General features: G+C 41.0%; 1 protein-coding gene across 2 annotated transcripts in view; it reads right to left on the bottom strand.

Moving 5' to 3' along the window:
- Positions 1-401: 401 nt before the first annotated feature.
- Positions 402-25,831, bottom strand: part of SRC (SRC proto-oncogene, non-receptor tyrosine kinase) — a 40,871-nt gene continuing 15,441 nt past the window's right edge. The window contains exons 2-13 of one of the 2 annotated variants that reach the window (XM_072403744.1): positions 19,871-20,108; positions 18,427-18,526; positions 16,548-16,562; positions 16,317-16,415; positions 15,233-15,336; positions 10,595-10,744; positions 8,101-8,256; positions 7,648-7,827; positions 6,813-6,889; positions 6,455-6,608; positions 4,955-5,086; positions 402-4,209 (exon numbers count right to left, since the gene is read on the bottom strand). In XM_072403744.1, the coding sequence (XP_072259845.1) occupies positions 4,001-4,209; positions 4,955-5,086; positions 6,455-6,608; positions 6,813-6,889; positions 7,648-7,827; positions 8,101-8,256; positions 10,595-10,744; positions 15,233-15,336; positions 16,317-16,415; positions 16,548-16,562; positions 18,427-18,526; positions 19,871-20,108 (1,614 nt within the window). In that variant the 3' untranslated portion in view covers positions 402-4,000. The remainder of the gene's footprint in view (positions 4,210-4,954; positions 5,087-6,454; positions 6,609-6,812; positions 6,890-7,647; positions 7,828-8,100; positions 8,257-10,594; positions 10,745-15,232; positions 15,337-16,316; positions 16,416-16,547; positions 16,563-18,426; positions 18,527-19,870; positions 20,109-25,831) is intronic. The other variant, XM_072403745.1, reaches the window with a different exon arrangement.

Below are 25,831 nucleotides of genomic sequence, written 5' to 3'. Positions count from 1 at the left end.
TTGCTGTAGCTATAAAGAAGGTCCGAGGCCTGGCTATGTTGAGTGATCACAAAAAACAGCCTAAACAGCAACAAACTCTTTTGCCATGTAACCCAGCACACATACAGTTGTGTACAGTCAGGGGTGTCAGGGGTGTAGATGTAACAAAAGAAGAGGGGGCACAGTACTATCCATGGTGAGCGCACATGCGCATCATTGTTATGTAAACGTCTCATTCCCGAAAAAAGTGAGGGCACAGCGTGTGCTTGCCCCACTACACCAGTGTACAGTTTTACATACAAAAAAGGTTTTTCATTCTGCTCAGTAAATTTTGTGAGCCATTCATTTGATGTTATATTATAGAAAGAAGCATTTCACTTAGAAGACACTTGACAAAACAAGTAAAAACACATAGCCACATATCCACCTCTCATCTTTATTCACCGTACCGATTTCATTCAATTTATTGCTACGGAGATCTAAGCAGAGGTGCCAGTGTTATCAAGGTAAACTGACCATATATCCCCTTTCTCACAGGGCATTTACAGGGGCAGCTCGTCATTCAACATAATTAACATTTAACACAATTGGCCCATAGAAACTGTCTCCATAGCACAATTAAAAGCTACTTCCTTGTACTGTACAGCGGCTGTCATTTTTTTTAGGTGGACAGCCAATAACAAAACATGAAAAGGAGGACAAAAAAGCTGCACTTTGGAGCCAGTTATCTACAGAACATTCTACATGATCGCCCCCTTATGTTTAGCCCCAAGTGGGTTCATCACCTGTTTTAAAATGAAACTGTCGCCAGGTTTTAGGCCTTCGGTTATTAACAATATTCTTAGGAAGCAAATGAGCTTTTCCAAACTCTGTAGCTGCATGCACTGTGAAGCAAATCAGTCTCAAGGTTCACAGCAGAAGCACCAATGTATTTTTATTCAGCGGCTCAGCTACCCCAGCATAGCCACGGGAGCCTTCTAATGCTCTGGGAGAGGGAAGCAAGGTGGGCCGAGTTTCTGAGTGAATGACCTGAAGGGCTAAAATGCTTTTGCTGTAAAGTTATGCGAGGTCAGTGCTCGTTTTAAAGCTCATTTACTGCTTGTCAATCATCCACGTTCATAGCCTGGCCACAGGTTCACATTAAAGAGGTGATCTGGTTATGAACATATATAGTAATTGTTGAACCTCCTTATCAAATGACCCTTTAAATAGGATTAAAAAAAAAACATCTGATACCATAGACAGATCTGGAACACAATCCTACATACAGTGTATTTAGATAAGCATTCACAATACAAAGTTCTGCCCTTTGCACGGTATATAACCATTAGAAAAAAAAGTGTATATATACAAATTCATTTATACTCAGGCAGAGACGTTCAATTGGCACCATAACACAAGGAGATCTTACTTTTTACTTTGTACCATACCCAAACCCACTGCCACCTACAGCAGCACCAGGGTGGGATAACCCAGTACCAGGGTAGGTACATACATATACTGTCCGACGTTTCACAATTGGCAACACAACTTCCACGCCTTCCCATCCCTGAGAAATATTTAGAATTGGACCTTCCCATTCTGGCAATGGTGCCAGGGGTATTAAACAGGACTGGGCTGTACCATCCCATACAGTCACACTGAAATGCATTTGTACCATAATCAAAATGGTCCACTGAAAAGATCTATCCAAGGTGGGCAAATGCCCCTGGCTGGTGAAGGTTTATGAATTGTAACTAAAGCTAAAACACACATGATTTTAGGAATGTACAGGCTGCAGTAAAAAAAACTGCTTTGTTTGCATTCTATCATTTATTTAAAAACAAATCAGTAGAAAGTTAAAGATCTGCATGAATGTGGATTTAGATGCCCATGCCTGCAGTCCGGTTTTAAAATCCCTTCTGGAGTAAGGAAATAGCACCTGAAAATCTGCACCTTATAATAGCCATGACATAAGAGTCTGACTGAGGCAACGAGCCAGTGTCTATTGGGCAGCATGCAAATTCCCAATTAAGGGCTCCAGGAACAGAACAATCTGGCATCAAACCTTCTTTTCTGGCACGAGACTTTGTATATGCAGCCTCCTTTGCATTTCTATCCTTTATGGTTCTCCAAAGGGGCACTTATGCAACTAAAGAGCTTCTATTTAAGGAGACTGGACTCAAAAAGTAGTAATAGAGGCCCAGGGCACACTATATGATGAATGGACATGTGTGCACGTCCCAATTTCCTTGCATTAGGCTCGGATTACTTTCCGTAGGTAACAGATACTACAGCTCTCAGCCACTTTAAAGCCAAATTCAGCCACTTCTTCCTTTTTAAAGCTTTGGACAGAGTAGGAAAAGTGTTAGATCCTCTATCACATTTTATCAGCATTCTGTGTCAGCCCCAGTAAGGCTTCCACTCGCTTCTGTTCCAACAAATCTTTCCAGTGTGGTCACAGTCAGCAAGATGGGCAATGGTTAGAACCGTTATCATTCCTGCTCAGTGACAATGGTTCCAAGTCTCCTCTTCTTTTTTTTTTTCAAAACCGGGAGTGGTGTGAAATATTCCCAACAGGGTCACCATAAATAATTACTCTTTCCAAATCTATCCAAAGCTTTGTTCTTTAATACATGATGTGCTATGGTCTACTTTCCCAATTAAAACCTGGCGATTATTCAGGCAAGTTCATTTTGTCAGCACAAACATCCACTGGCTGTGCAGAAACTAGCAGTGCGGCCTCATTTTCTGATTTGAAGGATCTTGTAGCTGTTGGGATTGGCATAAGAGTGGGATTGTTTCGTTTTCTGTACCTAATGGTGCAAATTATAATAAAAAGAAAGAATATCCTTGAGACCAATGTATGCAATTGAGATAGTAAAGGTTTCTTGTGTTTTTGTACAGTTACCCTTTTTTCACCCCCTTCCCCTGAACAATCACAACCCTAAAGTCTTTTACTCATCTGTTCACACTTATGGCAGATCCACACTGTGCCATCAACACAAATCCAATCAGCTGCCCCTCTAAACTCTACCATACTAAAAGAAATCTTTTTCATTGTTTCCCAGTGATAGATATCCTCTACATACAAATGAATAAGATTATTCCACACAGGTGCAGAAATATGGGACCAGCCAGGGAAGTCTGCAAAGGCAGCTGTGTGTGCAAAGAGAGTGGACGTGTGAGTGTAAGACTATAGGGGTTGTGCTGGGTAGGGGGTACAGTCATCCATCAAAGAAGATTGTGATTCTGCATTAGAAGTGATTTTCTAAATGTAATAGAGATTGATAATCCCAGACCAGGATGCTATATTGGAACAGTCAGTGTCAATCCTTCCATAAACAGTTAGTAACGGTGCAAAGACGAAATTGACAAATGTTGCATTCTAATCGCCTCTCGGTTATAAAAAGACAGCACACCAGGTCCTCTGCATCAAGAGGAAGGCAGGTGGGGGTGGAAGACAAGTAGGACTTTGGCCCTCAAAAGGAGGTCTGTAGAGTTCTGGAAGACCCCAAAAACCACCCACAGCTGAACGTACAAAACGTGGATCTGCAATCATCCAAAAAGTCTTAACATTTCCAACTGGTTAGAAGTCCAAGAAAAGACGAAGGAGTGGCATTTACTCCAGGACAAAATTACAAAGAAGCATTTCTGAGACAAACAGGTCGACTTATATTGTGGTCAACATACTGATGGGTAGTTTCTGATTTGTGGAAAATGAAAAGGAATGGATAACTTTATAAAAGGATTCAGCAGGAAACATTTTTCACGAGCAGCAGACGTCAATCCAGGACCAGATTGAAAAAAATGTCAGGTATCGTCTCTGCTGTGGACTGATGGAGGCAAAATATCAATGAGGGAGAAAGTTGTATTTTTTCTGTATTGCCACCAGGTTGGACCAACATTCCCACTTCAGCCTATTTTTCAATAAGAGCTGAAAGCCTGCAGAGGATTTGGAGATTATTGCATCTGTGTCTGACATCTTAAGTGCTCTTCCACAGACAGCTAAAGATCACTATGTAAGCTTCAATTGTCTGACTTAGAGGTTGTCCCCAGGTTGGTATTGGGGCTCCGTGGCAGTAAAATAGTCTTCTAAAAATGCCTGCAGGTATTCAAACGTTGGCCGCTCCTCAGGGTCTTTTCTCCAACATTGCAACATCAGATCATGGAGGGATTCAGGGCAGTCTGGAGGGCAGGGCATTCGATACCCACGCTCCACTTGGTCCAATACCTCTCGGTTCACCATTCCTGTAGGGCGGAGAAGATCATATGTAAGGAAAAGCAGATGGAAAGGGCCATTCGGTGATAGCTACCAGTAAAAAAATATATGAAATTCTAATAAAATATGATAACATTTAAAAAAATGTCTGCTGATAGCCCACCCGCAAAGCATGTGGTTTAATCCACCCATCCCATGCCCCCTCCATGCCCTCCTGAGTAAACTATGGTGAGGGAGCTGAACTCCAAATAGGCAAAATTACAGTGTTTCTACACACAAACTATTTTCAAGAACATGAGAAAGCCATTTTCTGCTTCAAAAAAAATTGTTAACCACAATACTCAAAATATTATAATTTAAATAAATGAGACCAATTAAGGCTTTTTTCCCTCTTTTTCTTTTGTAAGTGTTTTTCATGTGTTGCAGTGTGGTTTTCTCATATTACATCTTATGGTTGGTGTGAATACTTTTCAAATAACTGCATAATTTTGAAGTGTTTTAAAAGCTATCTTCCCAGGCACGTTCAGATATTAAGTGTTTGGGGGACAAATGTTGTGTTTCGGTTCCCTTTACGCCTTCCATTACCTATGCAAGACCACAAAGTTAGAAACCTGCTCCTAGTTTGGCTTTCATGCATTCTGTAAATGTCTATTGGAACCGCAAGGCTACTGGCTGTAAAATAGAGCAGCCGCTAACAGTAACCTAAATGTTTACTGTATGCATGCAATAAAATTTATATCATAATTCAAATCAACAATCTTGGGTTACACTAACCGGGATATGGCACTCTTCCTTTAGTGGTCAGTTCTGTTAGAAGAATTCCAAATGACCAGACATCAGATTTAATAGTGAATCGTCCATACAGAGCAGCTTCCGGAGCAGTCCACTTAATAGGAAACTTGGCACCTACAAAAAATGGAGTACATATGTTTTACAATGAGATGGTCAATGTCTTAGTAGTAGTTACCTAAACATGTACACACAGCATTCCCACAGCATGCGCTCTCCACAATGCAACAACTTTTTGGAGCTTAGTCACATTTAAATACACCTTTAGGCAAACCTGTGCTTTGTCCTTGTAGGGCAAAACAAGTCCCTTTAATGTGACAGTAAATACCTTTAAATTTCTCCATCACTCCTCCTTTCAGTTGCAGGGTAAAGCAAAACCCAAATAACCTGCAAAATGGTCAAGTCAGATCTTTTGCTGACATCGCTGTGATACAGCTGCAGCAATCACCATGTGATAAGAAGGGAAATAGTTACATTCTCCTCCATATCTGTATGTTGATGGAAGTAGAAGGGTGTGGTGGGGTCAGGTGTTGCAAACATTGTAATATGGCACAGCAAGTGTATAAAAACATACATTTTTTTTGAAAGGAAATCTATTAGGACAGAAATATGGAGATCTGCCATTGTCCACTTGTTTATATAAATACCATTTCTAGTGTTATCATCTTGACAAACTCTCCAAGCTAGTGATCTGCTTGTTGGGTTGTGACCTGGCCTGGCTTTATTGGGTTGCATGTTTATTCAATGACCCACTACATACTGAAGACAGAAAGCAAGACAGCCCACTGGGGCCTGTACCTTTGACAACCTCAATCACTACCTCCTCATCTGCTTTAGGTCAACATCAGCTAGGGACATAAATTGCTCTGCTATCAAATCCCTTGAAGACGTGTGGTTACCGCAAAACGTGTTGGAACTGTTTATTATAATCTGCTTGATAGCCTTTTTGTCATGTATTTATTGTTTTATTGTTATTTGCTATGTATCTTTTGTCATTTCTCTGAAATAAAATTATGCTTTTTATATATAAATCCACTCAATCTGATACTTGAGTATGACTGCTCTTACCTCTTTTATTTTGGTATTTTTGGGTATATGGCATTCACCGAAACAATATATCAATCTCAAAGGGGTTTCTGTAAGTTTTATTTGTTCAGCTAGGTCAGGGTTCGAGGTACCAATGACATTAAACCTAAATCATGTGGCACGATTGAGTCTAAAAATGTGTAGCTGGGCACTATCACTGAACTGCATAATGGAGGATTTTACAGCCTGGAATTCGACTTTAAAAAAAACTAGGAAACATTGTGCTTTTTGTAAATCTAGTTAAGAATGCTGTGTAAACAGAAAAACAGCTGGTACAGCATAATGAGACGAAGCAGCCGCATACTAAAGATAAACAAACCCCTGTATATAATTAAGTGGCGTACACATATAATTATGTTCAGACCGCTTTGGATGATGATTTAGAAATAGTGGCCATACCTTGTCTTGCTGTGTATTCATTATCTTCTATCAGTCGAGCCAGTCCAAAGTCGGCTACCTTACATACCAGGTTCTCGCCTACGAGGATGTTGGCAGCTCTGAGATCACGATGTACATAGTTCATTCTCTCTACATATGCCATTCCGGAGGCAATCTACCACAAAAAAAAGCATGATGACCTGTACATTATTCACATACATACACACACACACTTCATATCACAGAATATTGCTTCTAATTACAATATACACATTAGGATACATAGGAACAATCTGTGCAGCTGAATTTTTTGAGACAACAACTAATGGAATTCAGCTTTTGCCTAATGTCCACTTTGAATAAAGATAAGCAGGCTTACCTGTGCAGCCATATCTACAAGCTGTGGAAGTCGGAGGTAGCTGCCCATATCACTTTTTAGAAAGTCCAAAAGACTACCTGTGTGGGTAAACAGAAGAAGATACAGAAGATGAGTGGCACACATATTATTCAAGAAATGCATGAGGTGGTGGTGTCACTTCTGTGCTGCTCATTGTTCTCCTTGATGCGGTAAGAAAGTAAAGCTCTGCCTCTACCAAGATGGCCACCGACACAGAGGCACGGCATGGAACAAGATATGGCAAGTCAGTAATTGCAGAAGCTCAGATGCAAGTAGACCACAGACACCTTCAAAAGGGATTCTTGTTTGTGGCTGTCTTCTTTAATATGTACGCTGACTGCTCACGCTAGAGGGAATACTAGAGCCTCCAAAATGTGTTTGATATTTAACTTCACACTAATATGGACTAATGAAAGCTTGTTTAAACTGATGGACCATCAGTTTTGGTGGTTACACCTCTTGACTTTTACTTTAAGTCTTGTACTTACAGGGCACCATATTTATTGGGCACAGCCTTGCCAGAGCTAGTGAGCGCTACACACACTAGACTTTCTTCAAACATGAGATATTAATAATGAAAGACTATGAAATTATGAAATGCCCTGAACACACTTACCACAAAACAAATATAAAAGGGGCTCTTTGACTTATCCACTCACTCTCAAAAAATGGCTGACTTTAGCTCCATAAAGACTTGCATATGGAAACTGACGGTGAGGTGAAGGTGATTTGTTTACATGTGAATAAAAAGCAAATACACTAGAGGGCTGGGAGCTCTGCAGCAACCCATAAACCATTAACAAACATGCAGACTCACCTCGATTCATGTACTCGGTCACTATATAGATGGGCTCTTCAGACACCACTGCATACAGCTGGACAAGTTTCTCATGCCGGAGCTTCTTCATGACCTGTGCCTCTTGCAGAAAGGCCTCTGGAGACATAGTGCCTGGTTTTAGAGTTTTAATAGCCACTCGTGTAGTGCCATTCCATGTACCTAGAAGTACAAGAAGGTAAAGATTGGTAGATCAATACAACCTCTGCACATAAACACTTATGACCAGGCCATCTTGACATTCATGTGAACTTAATTACAGATGACTTGGTTCTTTCACCCTTGTTTGCAAACACTGAAAGCGTTGCGATTCAAAGATGGCTCTGAACCCTTTGGCATTACTAAACATTCTATATTCACATCACTGTTATCAGCATCAACAAGCACTTCAGTGTAGGAATCGAAGATGTTGCATTATACATACAGAATACTTACCCATCCACACTTCCCCAAAACAACCCTGGCCCAGCTTGATCTCCAGGCGTAAAGAGTCTCTAGGAATTTCCCAGGCATCCTTTGCCAAACCTTGAGTCTGTGGCTTGGACGTGGGACACACAGTGGTCAGCCGGTGACACAAGCCATCTGCATGTTCTGGAAAGACAACAGAAAATATGTTAAGGAGTGATAAGAAAAAAATCATTTTGTATTTCTAGATAAAAAGGACAGTTTCTGTATGTTGAACACAAAGAGATCAAAAGAATGCACTGTCATTTTTGGCCTTATGAACACAGGTGTCTTAAACTGGAACTATACTCAGAGTAAAGATTTGATATGTTTTGAAGGAATTCATGTAAAGGTTAAAGCGTATGCAGGGAGTAGTGAAGGATTAGTACCCATATGAGACCTTCACAACTATCTGAGGCTCTAATGGGGAGTTTTATGTCATTTCCTGTACTGCTGACAACATTTTATCAGTCAGGAAATAAGAGGGAATCCCTATAGCAGATCTCTGGATAGAAGGAAAACCCCAACATGAGTCTGAACAAGTTCCAAAAACTAAAACGTTTTTATACTGACATTCACTTGAATTTTGCCTTATATTTGCTTGACAAATATCAGTGCATTTCTTGACATGCACTGCACCTAAGAACTCCTCTTCTGCAGCCTCATAAGCTCATAGATCTGCAACTAGAGATCATTCAAGGCACTGCTGTCTTTAACTGATTAAATGGTATCACTATTCTACTCACTGTTCTGAATAAAAAGCTGTACCCATAGACCTTCAATGCAAGGATTTTTCAGATTCTGTTTGTGGTTCTGTGCTTCCTCAACATCTCCTGCTTTTTGATCATTACCCCCACTAGTTTTCATATGTCATATCTAAGGCAAAGCCCGTTCCTCTACCAAAGACCCACAATGTAAAAAGACAGAAAATCTTTTAAATAATTTTCATGCACATTTTTAATTTTTGGATTTTGTAAAGTGCAATATCAGCCCCTATCCTCTGATTTTTGATTATTATTCCAAAATGCCTCTGTGCTTTGCTTTGTTATGGGTTCCATCCAGAACTTTGCTTAAAGATTCTATGAGCTAACTGTAAAAACCCAGAACTATAGACGGTGCTATGTAAAGCCAAAATAGTGTCAGGAGAAAATTATTTTTATGTTTATAACATACCAATACTGCTGTGGCTTTATCTGACATTTTATATGCATTAAGGTGTCCTGCCAAGGCCTGCTGTGTAGCTACAACTGTCTTAAGACATTTAAAAGGAAAAAAAATAATAGTTTTGCATTTGCCAACATCAAAGGGCCCTGTGTGGTTCCTACCTTGGGAAAGCCTAATGACTAAGTGATACGGTCACTGTGGCCTGGAGGAAGTGACCCCATAAAGCTTTTGTTAGCTCCACTGACCTATGCCACGCTACTTTCACAATAAAATGAGTGAACCAATATCAAAGCAGTGATGATGTCTTTTCGTTCCTTGATTTTGATTACACGCGACATCCTCTGTCAACGTTATTATAAGCACCACTTACAACAGTGGCCTTGCGCTGTAAGGAGTATGGCTCTAACAAGGGCTGGCATGCAATAATGACATGTACGTTGTGAGAAAGTCAGCTCCAGCAGCCCTTTAAACTCTTCACTTCAGAAATGCTTCCTTTGTCCTTGTACTAAAATATGGGACATTTGTAAATGCAGGGCCAGCAACAAAAACAGCTGCTTCTTAAACTCATCAAAGGTAACATGAGACTGTGAAAACAGACTTCAAAATCCTTTTGGTATCCTAAACAGAAGCCCTGTGAAAGACACATGGCCATCCTGTCACCCCGGCTGTTTTTCAATTCTGCCAAACTTAGCATGTGTTTCACTCAAAGGGCAAATTAATTGAGCATCTTTGCGACAAAGTTCAAGGGGAATTTGTTCTCTACCCAGAAATCCAACCACTTGAATAAATATGCTGCTAATAAAAAGACAGCCTCTAAGTAATTAAACTTTAAAGCAAAGTCAAATGACCTAGTCCTATCATGTCTTGGGTGCAGAATGAGACACACCGTGCAATTCTTTGCCAATAGTGACAGCTTCACATGTGCTGTACTTTAACAGCCCTTACTCTCATAAAAGAGCATTAAACACCTGTTATTGAAAACATCTACATACACTGTGTGAAATTGTATGGCTGTGTTAGGGAATTTAGATGGCATGCCTTTTCAAGTCTCTATGCATTCTCCAAGGCATGGAGTCTACTCATGACACTGAGGGTATAATATTCAAAAAGAAAATATAAATTGCTTCCCTATTACCCTGTTTCTTGACTACTGCCGAGACTTTTTATAGACTCTACTACCTTGCAACTTAGCCAGCAATACCTTACACATTCTGGCCCACATCCTGACCTTACCCGCCCCTCTGACCACCTATTCTGGAAAAGTCTATTCCTTCAGCCTACAAGAATTGGCACCCAATGCCATCACCCTCCCAGAACGTACTGCTGTAGTAGGCCACCAGCTGCTGAAGGTTGCTGAACTGAGTCCGAGATGTGATGTAGAATCCCCCACTGTCCAACTTGCGGATTTTATAATGCTTGACGTTCAGTCCACGGTTGGGATCGTAGTCCGATACAGACAGGCAATAAGCACCTGGAAGATAAAATGAGATCAATGAGCACATTTCTACACAGTAAATGCATCAGATCTTTCACCATTTAAAGGCAACTTCACATTTTCCAGCACCAGTAGCTTCATTTTAACTAGTTCAGTTGCTGACTGAAACAGAGAATTTGTGGCTGCAACAATAGCAATATAGGCAGATACAGCAATGATTCTGTGGTTACAAATCACTAGCGAAAATAGTGAGATCTGAAGCTGCTGCAAGTGAAAGCATCTCACTGTAAGAACTCAAACATGCTCCAATGGGCTTTTGTCACAAATGTAATTCTTTTACAGGTTTTGTCAATCAACACCACCAACTAATAAAAATTTCTGCCTTCCCTGGTGTTAAAAAAACTACAGACAATCAGCTATGGCAGTCTCTGTTTTCCAAAGTATAAATCTTTTCAATGCTCTCCATTTACAGCTGCTTTAAGGAACCGGATGCAGGAAAAAGGTTCCTTTTGCATACAGCAACCAAAGTTTATTTCTACCTATATTAGGGAAAAGAAAGCTGCCTTCTGATTGGATGCTATGGGCAAGTTTTCCTTTGGTTTCAAGGGACAGTAGCTGTAGTATAATAAAATTATTGTTAATTATAAAACTACACAGTATTTATATAGCACCGGAATATTAAACAGCACTGTAAAAAGTCCATAGTCATGTGACTACCTGTCCTTTAAAGGGGCTCACAATCTAATGTCCCTACCGTAGTCATATGGCTTATACAGTCAAAGGCCAGTCAAAGGCTGCAAATGCCAGAGTGCTAACCTCTTAGCCACCGTGCTGCCCATCATTCATCAATATCAAGCAGTGAATCTAGAGCCTTTACTGCTAGCTTGCAATAACCTGCATTTTAAAGACACTGGATAGAAACTCCAGAGGAACCAATAAAAACAGTAAAACTGATCATGCTTAAGCCTGATTCAGACAGAATTCCAGTACTCAATGGACTATCTTTATGTATCACTTTATGATAGCAGCACATATTACACACCAGCCATTGGAACAATATGTTTGTGTGTATCAAGGATAAAGTCTGTGGGTAATAGCAGAGTCTTCAATATCTAAGGCTTTGTATCCCTTAGCTCTGACATTTCCCAGACATAGCTTAGGTGTAAACGCCATTAAGGGGTCCCTTGGAGCCACCATTGCTAACCTCTCTGCTTTAGATCCCATATCTGCACACCTGCTATGGCTAATATGAAGGCTTCCTATTCTTCCTGAATTTCTTACCCTCATATTACGATAATATCTCCTCCTTGGAACAGGGTCCTCTCCTCCTCCTGTGTCACTGGCTGCATCTGTCTGTCATTTACAACCCCTATTTACTGTACAGCGCTGTGTAATATGTTGGCGCTATATAAATATTGTTTATTATTATTATTAATAATAATAATAAATATTAATACCAGGAGAAGATGGAAAAGCAAGTGAAAACCCGGAGCTACCAGGTAGACGAACAGATGTGACCTTTGGGGCAGAGTGACCTTTTATTAACAGCTCTGTGTATAATAACCACTAACTCTATAAGCAAAATATATTTTAAAATGACAACAAGTTTGTTATGCATTTTTTATGTTGTTGCTTTATGTATCATGGGATTACTACAGCAGGTACTGTATCCGGGATATCAAAATGAACTGGATGTGAGAGGAAAAGAATTCACATGCCATGCAACCATAATAAAAGAGATGCAGGAAGTGCATTGTGGGTAAGACAGGTCTGCATTGTCTGGTAAAAAAAAAAAATGGGATGGATCCTGCTATGCCATCTCTTGGTTCCTCCCGCTAGGATATGACAGAAGAATGAAATAAACAGGCCTGTGTGAAGATATGAGGAGAAATTAGACTTAAAAAGAAATAGCAGTTGGCTCTGGGACTGCTTGTAGCTTCCATTACTGCAGAATGAAAAGAAACACATCGGGACTACACACAGCATCCAACACACAAGAGGGATACGGGAAAGAGAAGCCCTGAGGCCTCCAACATACGCATGCTTCTGGTTGCTACGGGTAACACGAATATTCATCTCACTGACCCACTTAAGGCTGCTCGTCGACACCACCCTTCCCGAAATGTTCCCCCTCCCTTTACTGCCAAAGGCGGCCTAACAGAGGAGGGGGCAATGTATGGTGAGAACGAGAGCAAAGAGAATACTTACACAGGCAGCGTCTTCCCTTTCTGCACATTACATACAGCCCCTGTACTACGCTGAATTCAGCTTCTCCCATCATGGCTTATTCTAGGGCTGAATGCAGAATGTAGCACCTAGAGATCATTCTGCACTTATACGACTTAAGGTGGCCATCTAGGTCAGTTAATGTTAAAACAAATCTAAACCCAAAAGCAAAAATGTCATTTGCTGCAGCTTCCCAGTCCTTAGATGTGGGGGCTGCACCAGTTTTCAGGTTAATAACATTTTCAACAAGTACAGTCAGATCAGAAATGCAATACTGTTCATGTAACTTTCTGAGGGTTTTAAAGAAAGCACAAAAAGCCGCATCTTTATCCTGTAATCCTCTCATCAATCCATCATGTAATAGAGATGTACAGAGATAGACTTGTTTGATGTCCAGCCTGTGTGACAACCTGCGAGAGATTTCCTAATAGCCTCTAGAGGTGGTGGCCTAGGGCCCTACAGTTCACATAAGGACACCTATCCCCCTCTTCACAGCTCACTTGAACATTTTGGTACCTATTGCTCACTTATGGCCTAAGGACTATGCTGCAATTAAAAAGTGATATATACAATACTTATACCGAGTCATCAGCACAGTACAGAAGTGATATTACCAAAGGCAGTACAATAGGGGACAGTGTACGAAAAACAAAGTCTTTCTTGTAAGACCAGTGGCACCGAGGGTCACTAAAGGATGTAATGTAGCACAGTGGCTCACAGGTTAGCACTCTGGCCTTTTCAGCGCTGGGTTCCAGGTTTGAACCTTGGCCAGGACACTATCTCCATGGAGTTTACAGGTTCTCCCCATGTTTGCCTGGGTTTCCTCCGGGTACTTCGGTTTCCTCCCACATTCCAAAAACATGCAGCTAGGTTAATTACCTTCCCCCCCAAATTGACTCAAGATTGTACTAATGACATATGACGGAGGTAGGAACATTTGATTGTGAGCCCATTAGGGGGACAACTAGTGACATGACTATGAACTTTCTACAGTGCTTGGTAATATGTTGACGCTAAATAAATACGGTGTGATAATAATAATGCAACTTATGCACAGGCTCCTGTAGTGTTGCCCAGCTCATTCTACGGACTTTTCTCAAGCCTTTCCTTTCTAGTGCTTGAAACAGTTCCCAAGCCATGTGCAAGGACACCTAAAAGCTCAACACAATGCTCCCCAACTACCTTCTGCCCTTTAGCCACCAACAGTTCCTTCCCAGCCCTCTCCAAAGCACACAGGTACCTGAAAAGCACTGCAGCCCTACAGTCCCCAAGCCCTCCTCCTATGCACAGAAGACTTGCCACCTCTACTAGCCTCCCCGAAACACACATACCCGTACCTACGCTGTCCCCCAGCACCACCTTGATGATTGAAAGAAGTGAAATCCAATGATAGGATAGCTGGTGAGAAAAGGTCAAATGAACAATGTGAGAAGCTCACCGTGACTCCTAAGGGTCTGAGAGTTGTAATATAAGTTTATGATTGGAATTTGTTGTAAACAACAAAGGGCTTACGAGATTAGGGAAGAATACATTTAGGAAGTGCTTTTTCTTTAAGCAAATACCTAAATACATATTACACACATATATAAAGTCTGATTTAGCCATTAATAAGTTTGTAATTCTGTGCAACGAATCTTGGAATTCACACAACTCCAGCAAACTGCACAGCTAGGAGGATTACACCACTAGTTCTTGCTTCGCATCCCTTCTAATTGCACTCCAATTGAGAGCTACTGATGCTGAATTAATTAATTAACGAGCTGGCTGGAAAGCATAGGAAGCATTACTGGAACAAAAAAATAAGTGAATCCTGTCTTGTGGCAAAGGCAAGTATGAAAACTTCCAGACTGCCTAAACAGATTTGGATATGTAGGATTCAAAGTCGAATCATTTGCAATACAAAAAAAAAAAAAAAAACATACATTTCATTGCCTTTTTTTTTAACCCCCATTGAAGGCCACAAAATTACCTGGCGACTGTGCTAGTTTATTCTCTAAAACACAATTTCCATTGTACTGGGATGGCATTCTCCCACCTCCTGGCATGGCTGTCTCACTCAAGCTGCGTCCCCTCAGGGATGACTTTGGGATGCTGCCTTGAAGGTGTCAGTAAAACATTGTATCTCCCTGATAGACAAACTAATATCTATCATCTAACATCTATCAAAGGGTTGGCAATACACAGCAGGAGATAGCTGTAGCCCCCAAGGGCCATGCCCAACCCTGCATACGCTGTTCTATTTGGCCTGGGGAGCATTTCTGGATGTAATGTCTATTAACATGTACAGAAGTCTCTCACCTTTGGTGGTCTCACTCTCCCTCACTAGGAAAGTCCCTCGCGGGTTCTCCTGGTTTTGTAACAATCGCTCAGACTCCCTGCGTGTGATCTTTCCAAAATACCACCTGTGGAGGGCAGAGAAATCAGTGAACTGCAGTATAGACAGAAAATCTGCCATAGATTCCATTATTGTAAAAGTAAAGAATAAGATATAAAAAAGCTACCCTATATGCCAGCAAAAAAATGGAGATCTGGACCACTACCTTTACCTGGTGCATCAGTTTGTGTTGATCCCTGCACAGTGCAACAAATATGGTTATTGACTGAAGCACTGGGCAGGGGCAGCATGTCGGACCACTGGAGATCCCAGCTATTGCCATGTGTGTAACAGTCTAGGTCTCCAATGTGCTGCCAGAACAGGATAGCTTGATACGGCTGTAAGACCTAATAACAAATATAAAAATCCAACACACCCAAATTGCCAGATTTCTGATCCCAATTTGTCCACACTACAACCAAATGTTTTGCGCAGTCAGTTGGACCACTTACTATGTTCTTTGAAACACTTTGAAACTTTTTTTCAGGTACAGAGTCATTTAAGGGATCATGTCAAAAAGTGTGCAGTAAAAAGTAATAGTGTCTCTGTAAAGGGCATCTCCTCGAGCCCCTTACACTCGCCTGGATCTGCCCTTCTTTGCAGTTTCATGTTGCTCTGGAGCCATAGCTGAAAATCAGCTGTACTAGCACTTTGAAGTAGCAGGGATTTCTCTTTCCCAGTCATGTGACAGCCCTTAGGCCTCTCAATTGACTGCTAGACCCTGGCGTTCACACAGGGAGCAGGTCACATGCCACTCTATACCTGGGATGGCCAGGTCAGACAAGAAGCTGCAAGGGAGTGCAAGTAAAGAGAGTGTAAAGGGGTCAATGATTTTCCCTAAAGAGACCCCCGGATGGACAAGGTGACAATAAAAAGACCTAACAAAGTCAAACAGAAAGATCTATTTCTTTATCCAGTCAACATTTCAATGAAGAATACCCAATATATCTTCTAACCAACCATAAATTTAAAGGTATTTTTCTACAATCAATGTGTCATAGTACTCACTCTTCAGCTTGAATGGAGTCGGAAGGAGCCACATAGTTGCTTGGAATGTACCCGGTCTGCCCAGAGCTGAGTGATCGTGCCAGCCACCAGTCCCCTTCCCTGCGGATGCAAACAATGACGAAATCTTACTCACAGGATGCCTCTGCTCTTGATATTACATGGAAACGCAGCTTTAATGATTGCATGCACACACGTGATCACACATTCCAATGTTGTAAAGCAAGCACATACCTGATATCTGGCCTCCTACGATGCAGCATGTGAATGAGAGAGAGGATCAGGCATGAGAGAGAAGCAGAGCAAGATTGTAAGAGCTGGAGTAAGACAGAGACCGCTCAGCACAGCAGCCAAACACAAGATAACATTGTAGAAAAACAGGGGGCCTGGAGTACATTAGCAATTTAAAATGTTTCTCCTTTTCAGAAAATCTTAAAAAAAAAAAAAACTAAAAATGCTTCACTTTCATTTGTTTTACAAAATATAAAAAAGTAATAATTACCTCAAACTGGCATGTTTAAATTAACAATCTAAACCTCCCTGCTGGTTTGATTATTTTGGTATTTTTAAATGTCAAAGCAGTTATTTTAAATTTTCTGACAGGTCCCTTCCCCCCAGCGCACCGCCACGGCCAGGCAGTCATCGCCAGGGGAAGCTGCTGGCTCGTGGGGACCAGGTAAGCCCTTCAACATTCCACCTGAGTGTGCCTCGGTAGTTCCCAAGATGAAAGCTTAGATCTCACCGATAGACTCTCCAAGAGATATAAGAAACCCTCCAGTAATTTGAAGTTGAACTCCAGGCAAGGATAATTAACATTGCATATGCTTATTTCATTGGTCACTAGGCTTCCTTACAAGGTAGTTAATGTTCATCTGAAATAGTATACATGGAAGGGTGATGATGCTGGCCTTTATCATTAGGCAGTTGCTTAGGCTACATACACACGTGCAATAAATATCGTTAGAAACGAGCGACTAAAAATCGATCATCCAATAATCGTTAACAAAAAATGTTCAGAACGATGACGAACGAGGAATGTCGCTGTAAATAAACGACCGTCCCGGCGGATCTGATTGGGCGACGATCGTTCACTATCTGTGTACAGTCATTCAGGGATCGTGGATAGTTCTGCTGTACTCATTCTCTGGTACACATCACTTCCTCATTCTTTCAAACGATCGTATCTAGTGTATGTACATAATTGGTGCATTATCTTTGAACGATCGTATCATTACAGCATGTTCAGAATCGTGCACTATACAATAGTTCAAAAGAATTGTGAAAAATCGTTGATCTGTCATTAATCATTCATTTTCCAACTATAATTATTGCACGTGTGCACGTAGCCTTAATGTTGTCAGCCTAAAACAGGAAGTGCTGAACTGGCAGTATCTACAGGTAAGAAACCTTACATATTTTTTGTAAGCTAATTGTCTCTTTGTGAATCAGTTGCAAAGGGTAAAACCAAAATCAATTATTGTGGCACAATATCTTACTATAAACATATAGGGGCTTTGTTACCAGTCAAAAGATCGGTATTTGTCTATCAAGTGCTGAAATTGGCACAACACTAGTAGACCGTAGAACCAGCATGGTGACTTTAATTTCTTTTCTGCAGTTAGGCAACACAGACTGGTCACCCCCCAGCCCTAAGCTGCGATTTCTGCTCCTTCATTGTCCTGAATAATGTCTCTATCAACGCTGGTCACCAAGTTCCTTGCCATTACATGTGAATGCAGGACACTCTATTGGTTCCTTTTTCTGACCCTTTACTTATCACCCAGTCAAATAATGTTTTATGAATAAATAAACGTATTTATTAGGTTCAGCTGCAACTCAGCAGCACCCACTTAAACTATTCTTTCCTGAGTGGTCTGACCTTTTATTAAATATAAAAAGGAACAAAGGTACATGTATGCAGAAACAGAGAACTAATATACGTAAAGTGCCATAACCTACAACTGAATAAGAAAAATGTAATTTGCTGTTGCAAACAGGCAAATCATGTTGCCAAGTAATTTGTGTAAGGTCTTACACACGATGGTCTGTATTAGAATCTAATTCTTAACCTAGAAGGAAAATAAAATTAGCAAACCATTTATAGCTCACTCACGTGTTGTTGACGATTTGCAGTCTGTCTCCCTTTTTGAATGATAAATCAGTTTCTGTGCGAGACTCGTAGTCATAAAGGGCGACAAAGGTGGTGACTCCCCCTAAAGAAAGAAAAAGTAAAATGAAAGGTGATTTGATTACATGTGCTTCATATAAGAAAGAGGTAAGAGGTATTACTCCTACGATTAGCAGAAGCATGTTTTGGTTGCAGTGTCCTTGCAGAGGTTTCAAACCAATTCCTCTCCATACTATACCAAGACCATATCTGAAGTAAGGAAATCTCCGCTTGGGAGGTAAACAGATGGGAATGAAAACAGCACAGTGGTATTACTAGCTGCATCAATCCCGGTTGGACATGTTTTGGGTTTGCACTATCCCTGTAGTATGAGAAAGGGATGGGTGCAATGCCCATACGAATGTTCTCCCCAGCCCCTTTTAGCTGGGCGCACCACCCAGCACTTTTCAGTAACCACCCAGCTGTTTTTAGGCGGTTACTAGAGAGTTTAGCCCCAATACTGGGGCTGCCGCCCCCCTATGATTCCTTCCCACTCTGAACACTGCCATACTGTAACTTTACCAGGCGATAGGTGATAAGAGACGTCACTCTTTCACTTACTCATCTGACATGTAGGTGTATGCAGCTATTCGTATTATATGGGCTAACTACTGTACTACAGATAAAAGAAAGCTATACTGAAAGCAGCATGTTTTTATGGAAAATCCTGAAAATGCTACCTGCCTGGTCATTATCTCAGACCAAGCTCACTGGCTGCATGATTTTTTAGTTCCATGATTTAGGAAATAAGGAAAGCTACAAACAGCCAGGCACCTAGCATCTTCAAAGGCGGCAACAATGCAGGTACCATGTTTCTCTCTGTACTATGTTTCCTTCATGTACTTTTTGCTCTAATCTGGAACCTTCTACAAGTGATATCCTAGCCAAAGCTAAAAAAAAGTCTCTGCTCTCCCATCTTTTAAGGATGTGGGGCAAAGCAGCAGAGCCCTGATTGGTTTAGAGCAAGGGGCCTAAATTGTAGTCCTCGAAGGTGAAGATCAGCACACTATTTAGTATTACTCTAATAGAAAATAGTAAATATGAGAAATAGGTTTCAAAAAATGCCATTTTTACTACAATGTGGCCCCCAGGGACTGCGCATCTGAGGGCCTCTGGTTTAGACTGTAGGCCTTACCCCTTCCTACTGCTTTATAAATGCAGGCAGTCCATATTAAACCAGATAAAATACTTTTTTATTCATAAAACTATGCCCACCATTGCCCTTGCTGTCCCATTCTTCCTGCTGCATTCTTTAAAATGTAACAAAGTAAAAATGTCAGCTGGCAATTTATCTTATCCACATTCCCCTATTGTACCTGCACTGCTTTGCTTCCCCCTTTAGCCAATAGCCCCATTTCCGTGCCATAAGCCCCGATACCTAGGTACCAACCTGCCAGTGGTCCGGTCCTCTGAGGAGACGTGATGGTATCCGAAAAGTTCACCCCACCAAACGGTGTAAGATCGCAGTTGCCCCCAAATGGCTGGTTAGAAGGTCGATGGGAGTCCAGACTCTTGCTGGGGGTCTGAGAAGCAGACAGAGAAGGGAACGGTGTGTGGGACCCCTCGGCTATATCCAAACTGCGGCTCCGCTGGCCAGCTTCCCTTGGCTTACTCTTCGTACCGCCCATCTGTACGTAGGACAAGAGGTGAGCGTCAGTATTTGTGACAGGTCAGCACAACATTTTATTGTCAGGAATGTGATAACGTATGAGGAAGACACAGGCCATTTACTTAATAGAACCTTATAATTTATGTCCTAATGGAGGAGGGGGGAGATCTGGGACCCCTAAATGAGGTCACGACCTGACTGCTGAATTAAGCTAAATGTGACACATTCCCTCCGCCCTCCATGGAGAAATGTGGAGGTGGGGGGGGACTTAATTGGATGTCTTGGAATGTGCTGTGATGGCAAAACATGGGAGGGGAGAGGAATAAAGGAGGGGGGGGTTGGCATGGGAAGGAGAAGAGCCAAAGGAGGAATGAAGGAACAACAGGTGGGAAAACAGACGTGATTAGGGAGCAGAATGGGAAGGAACAGTGAACTATTCACAGGCTCCTAGCAGCAATACTGGACATCATTTCTGTAAGATGTGGTCAATGCTAATAGAGCCAGAGGGGTGAGAAACTGAATTACATGTGTGTCCAGCCGACTTTAACTACAGATAATTTGCTGCGGGTACCCAGCATGCATCGGTGTCAGCAACTGAAACAAAGGCATCGATTTCTTCACATACAGCTAAAGTTTAATCTGCTTAAAGGTTTCCTTCCCTAATTCCTCCTTACACTCTCATCAAGTAAAAGTTTTAAATAAAACCTTTCCATTTACAGTCTATATTATTATAATTACACAGTATTTATAAAGCGCCAACATATTAAACAGCACTGTAAAAAGTCCATAGTCACGTCACTAGCTGTCCTTCAAAAGGAGCTCACAATCTCCCTACCATATCACAATCACAATATCCCTATCACAATAACCCCAATATCACAATGTCCCTACCATAGTCATATGTCATTAATATAGTCTAAGGGCAATTTAGGGGGAAGCTAAATAACCAAACTGCATGTTTTTGGCATGTGGAAGGAAACCAGAGTACGTAGAGCAGGGGTGACCAAAAGGTGGATCACGTTGCCTTTTAAAATAAACTCTCCTGCGAATAGGTAGATGTTGATTGTTGGTAGATCATTTTGACTTGGTCATTTTAAAAGTTGCTCACAAGCCAAAAAAAGTGTGGGCACCCCTGACCTAGAGGAAACCCAGACATGCAGATAAGTGTCCTGGCCAAGATTCAAACCTGGGACCCAACGCTGCCAAGGCCAAGAGTGCCACCATGCTGCCCGATAAATATATATACTTTTGACTTGTTGCAGCTTCTGTTGTACTTTGCAAGCTTTTCACAGTGTGCAGTGAAATCAGAGTAATATTTCCTGCAAAAGCATTATTATTGCTGTGGGGGCTCTGATTCATTGATCAGCTCACAGTTAAGTGAAGTATTACTATTGTTACTATTATCATTAGTTGCATTATCTTTGGTATTACTAAAGAAATGCAAAATATTAGTTAGTTTTTTCTCACTCATTATGGGTTTATTTCATTCCAATTCAAGACCAAACAAGAAATAATAGTTATGAAATTCTAACTATTTGATGCCATTAAACATATCAGTTAAAGAAATACACAGTTAAGGTTTACCTAAAGGAGCATCTGAGCAACAAACAAACACAATAAAACAAACAGACAATCGGATCGGAAACAATATTGAAGATTACGGCTCGGCAACGGTTGTCTCATACAACTTAAGACTATACTGACGTCACGCTGCGCCTCCCTTGTTTTTCCACCCCTAGTAAAGTTTGTGAATTTAGTGCAATATAAAGGCGAAAATTGTCATTCAGAATATAAGAATTTATTGGAATATAGTTTTGTTTTATTATAATAATACATAAATATATTTATTAAAACATAAAAATTGCAAATAATGTCGAAATGTTTCTGTGGACCACCAGAAAGTTTTCACAGAGCACTGGTTTAAGCAACAGTTTAGTGCTCTTCATGATCTTAAAGAAACACATAACTTGAAGAAGTGACACTGTCTGAAAACTTCCAACTCAAGTGAAAGCCTCTTCAAATAATTAGTTGTGCTATGAAGAACCCCACGGTCATCAGATAAGACTAACAACATCTTAAAGCACACAAGTACTTTAATTGCTGAGCCCGGCACTATTTTGTCCGCTCCTCTGTTCTATCGCTTCACCAAGGCAGACAAGTCACGGGTGACCACAAAAGCCACAAGAATGAGGAAGCGGACCATGTAACAGCTTATTGAAGACAGTCTGGAGACCGGGAGGGCAGACAGCTGGGCAGTCATATCTATGTCCAAGCACAATAACATGGCACAGGATGGTAATAAGAAAGTCATATAGGAATCCCTAGATAGAGGCAACACCTCCTGCTAGAGAATTCAGCCACATTCCACACAGGCAGGTAGAGTCCTGCACATCCAGATGTATTGTATATCTCCAGGGGATGCTGGAGGGAATCAATAAACTCAGCTATAAAACTTTCATATCAAAATATAGATTTGATGATCTGCCAAGAGTGCAAATCAACAGAAGTTTAAAGTAAAGCAGAACAAAACTTGGGTGATTTATATCTATTATATGATAGAAAATGCGAAAGCAGAGAGAAAAAAAAAACTGCATACGACAAAGGATCTATATGTGCGCATTAACGTGAAACGCGTCAGTTAAAAGGCTAATGGACCTTGCATTAACTGCAAGCAACTTACCTCTTTTATAGACTTAACAAGATCATAAATATATATGAATATGTATGTTTGTACAGTTACATATCCAGAGAAATAACATATGGGATAACAGGTTGGGATAAAAATTCTTACTATTTTCTGGATCTTGTCTTGAACTAAACAAACTTGCATAATATATTTAGCCAAAAAAACCTCTGTTTGCCTCTTCTATCTCCTAATTTTTTTTACCTATGTGCATTACCATACTTGGTGCAATGAGAATATATGGATGACTAAAGTCTGTGTCCCACTCTAAATGTTTTGCTGCCAGTGATGCCAATGGAAAAATTTCCACTTGGGAACTTCAGAAAAAAAGAAGTAAATAAGTAAAGTTACAATCAAACTTGCATTACCCCCAAACTCTGCCCGCACAGCCTAGACGTAACTGACCTTGCAAGCTGCCCAGGTGCTAGAGCTCAGGAGAACACACAAAAGTCTGTTTGGCATCCGGGGGCGGCAAAACGCGCAGGTGCGGGAGAAACTTCTGAAAGAAGCCAGTGCAAGAATAAACCTTTACCTAACGTGGACCTGTCTTCACATTTTTAACATGTGATCTATTCTCATCACTCGTTCTCACACTTGTGCTGTCCAAGATTAGGTAATGTAAGCAAAAGCTGGAAGAAGAAGAGCAAAGATGGCGGCGCCTTCTGGTTCCTCCACTTCAGAAGAAGGAAAGAATCCAGGACAGCATGGGACCGAATGGAAGGGATCGTCACATCTGTGGAAGTAAAGGTCTTTTTTTTTTTTTTTTTTTTTTTAAATGACAGTTCCACATTCCTGGCAGACATTGGAAACATTCTGATTCAGCCTATGGATGCAGCTGAGAAGGCGACCAATGTACTTCATGTAGCATCAGGTCCAAAAACTAAAAAAAAAAAAAGCAACCTCAGCGCCTGATTGTAGGCTGACAACAACGATTTTATGTACAAAGGGGCAGGCTTGTTCAGTTTTTCTAAAAACTACTAAATCTCTACAAAATAAAAGGCTGATCAGTCTATAGACCAAAAATCAGAAGGGCCCTTTGTGATAATAGAGGAAGTGTGCACAGGACAGTTCTGAATCAGTTCTGAAGTGCAAAGCAATCTGATCTTCCAACAGATATAAAAAAATGTTTCCAAAGTTGTTCACTGTTCCCCCTAGCCCATTTTTGTTGGGTGGACCACTCAGCCACAATGAAGGGGCTGTCATCCACCTACAACTTCTTCCCACCCAGCATTAAAAATGTCTGAGTTTAACACACAAGTTGTTAATATAGTGAATGTGGTAAAAAATTAAATTTTGCAAAGTGCTAATAAACCCTACAGGATAGCCTACCATGAAAACCAATGGGCCTTTAATACCCATAACCCGGGCACAGCTGCACTGACTCTCCCTGCCCGGATGGGATGGAGACTCCCTGACCCAGTGTCCAGACATCATAATTTGGCCCTTGTCAAATGTACTGCTTTCATCACCTGACGGAGCTAACTGTCCACTTCCTTCTTAGCCCTTGTTGGATGCCATTGTAATATAATAACCATGTTATCGTATTCGTGTCACCTCTCAGTTATTCATTATAGATCTAATTTACATTTATGATCACACAACTTACACCTAATATTAATCTATCTGGGGTGAGGCAGTAGTTTCAGTTTTATTTATGTATTATGCTAGCTGGTGACAAGTGCCGGAGCCACCCTGCTATATTTGGGATGAGGCGGAAGGCTGGCACATAAGATAACTATAGTAAGGAAACAGACACCATCACCTCCTCAATTAGCATACTGGTGGACAAACAAGTTGAGAATGAAAACCCGGCAGTATGCAACCACAATGTATAATACATGTCCTTCTATCCAATCCTGACTGATGTCGTCATTCATATTTAAACATGAAAATGCTGAGAATTGCAGTGCATGTAAATAATAATTGGATAGCGTTAATTTAGCTAAAGCAATTTTTTATTTCATCTTTTACTTTTTTCCATCTTTTCTTGTATCTCAGAGCTGCTAATATCCTGCAGCCCATTCACAGACACTTCCGATACACATAGAATTCAGCAATAGCTGCACTGTGCATGCAATTTCTTAGGGCAGACCGGTGGACAATGCCCATGTAATGCCCATGTAATGGCCACTTGAAGTCTCAAACGGAAACCCATATAATAGGGACAACCTAGGAGCAAGGACAGAGAAACCATTGTTTCCGCTGTAAAAGGAACTGCCTAACCTTAGTGGCAGGATCCCCATATAGTTTAAATAGATTTTTAGAAGACTGGCTAGTACTTCTGAGCAGTGAGCTTGCTGATATCACATGCATAAATTATTTTGCAGAAAAATATTTAATGAAATGGGTGGTGAAGCAAACGTATGCCTTTATAGAATCTTTCAACTTGACTATAAGGGAAAGTGGCAGGTTCATTGCCCCCTGAAAGGGTCACCCACCTGTTTTTGGGTGGTTACTGATGAGTTAGGTCACAATATAGGGGCCATCACGCGCCTACAATTTCTTGTCACCCAGCTTCAAAAATATTTCAGGGTTGAGCATGTCCTGGCTCAAATATCTGAAACTTCCAAGTAAGAAGGGAAGCATGTGTCCTCCTTCCCTTCCACTAAGCATGCAGTGCTCAGACCTGGCCAGCCAATCCTGAGGCCTATACAATGGCCCAAAACTCTAATAGGGCTTACATATCAACAGCTTGGGGGAACTCCGCAAAGAGAACAATTTTTGGGTTGGACAGTGAGGCTGGAATGGCAAGAGTGATATTGCCTTCAACGTACCCATTATACCATACACACCAGACCATCCAAACAATCTAACAAACTTTATTCAGTACATGCCAATTTCAATAAAATCATAGGTGCTGGCATAGGTCAGCATTGGCACTCCAACTGCAGCCCCCAAATTAGAAGCTGCAAGGCACAGTGTGTTCTGACACCTTGTCTAACATTAAGTCCCATGACCAGCATTATGTTTTTCAGTCATTTCTCATGTTCTCTCTCTTCTGTGAGATCAGACCAGACAGGATAATTTGTACCCCCTACACATTATTAAGCTTTGGCCAA

Source organism: Pyxicephalus adspersus, chromosome 3 (genome assembly GCF_032062135.1).
Source record: "Pyxicephalus adspersus chromosome 3, UCB_Pads_2.0, whole genome shotgun sequence".
Taxonomy (NCBI): Eukaryota; Metazoa; Chordata; class Amphibia; order Anura; family Pyxicephalidae; genus Pyxicephalus; species Pyxicephalus adspersus.
This window is presented reverse-complemented; position numbering and strand designations above follow the sequence as displayed.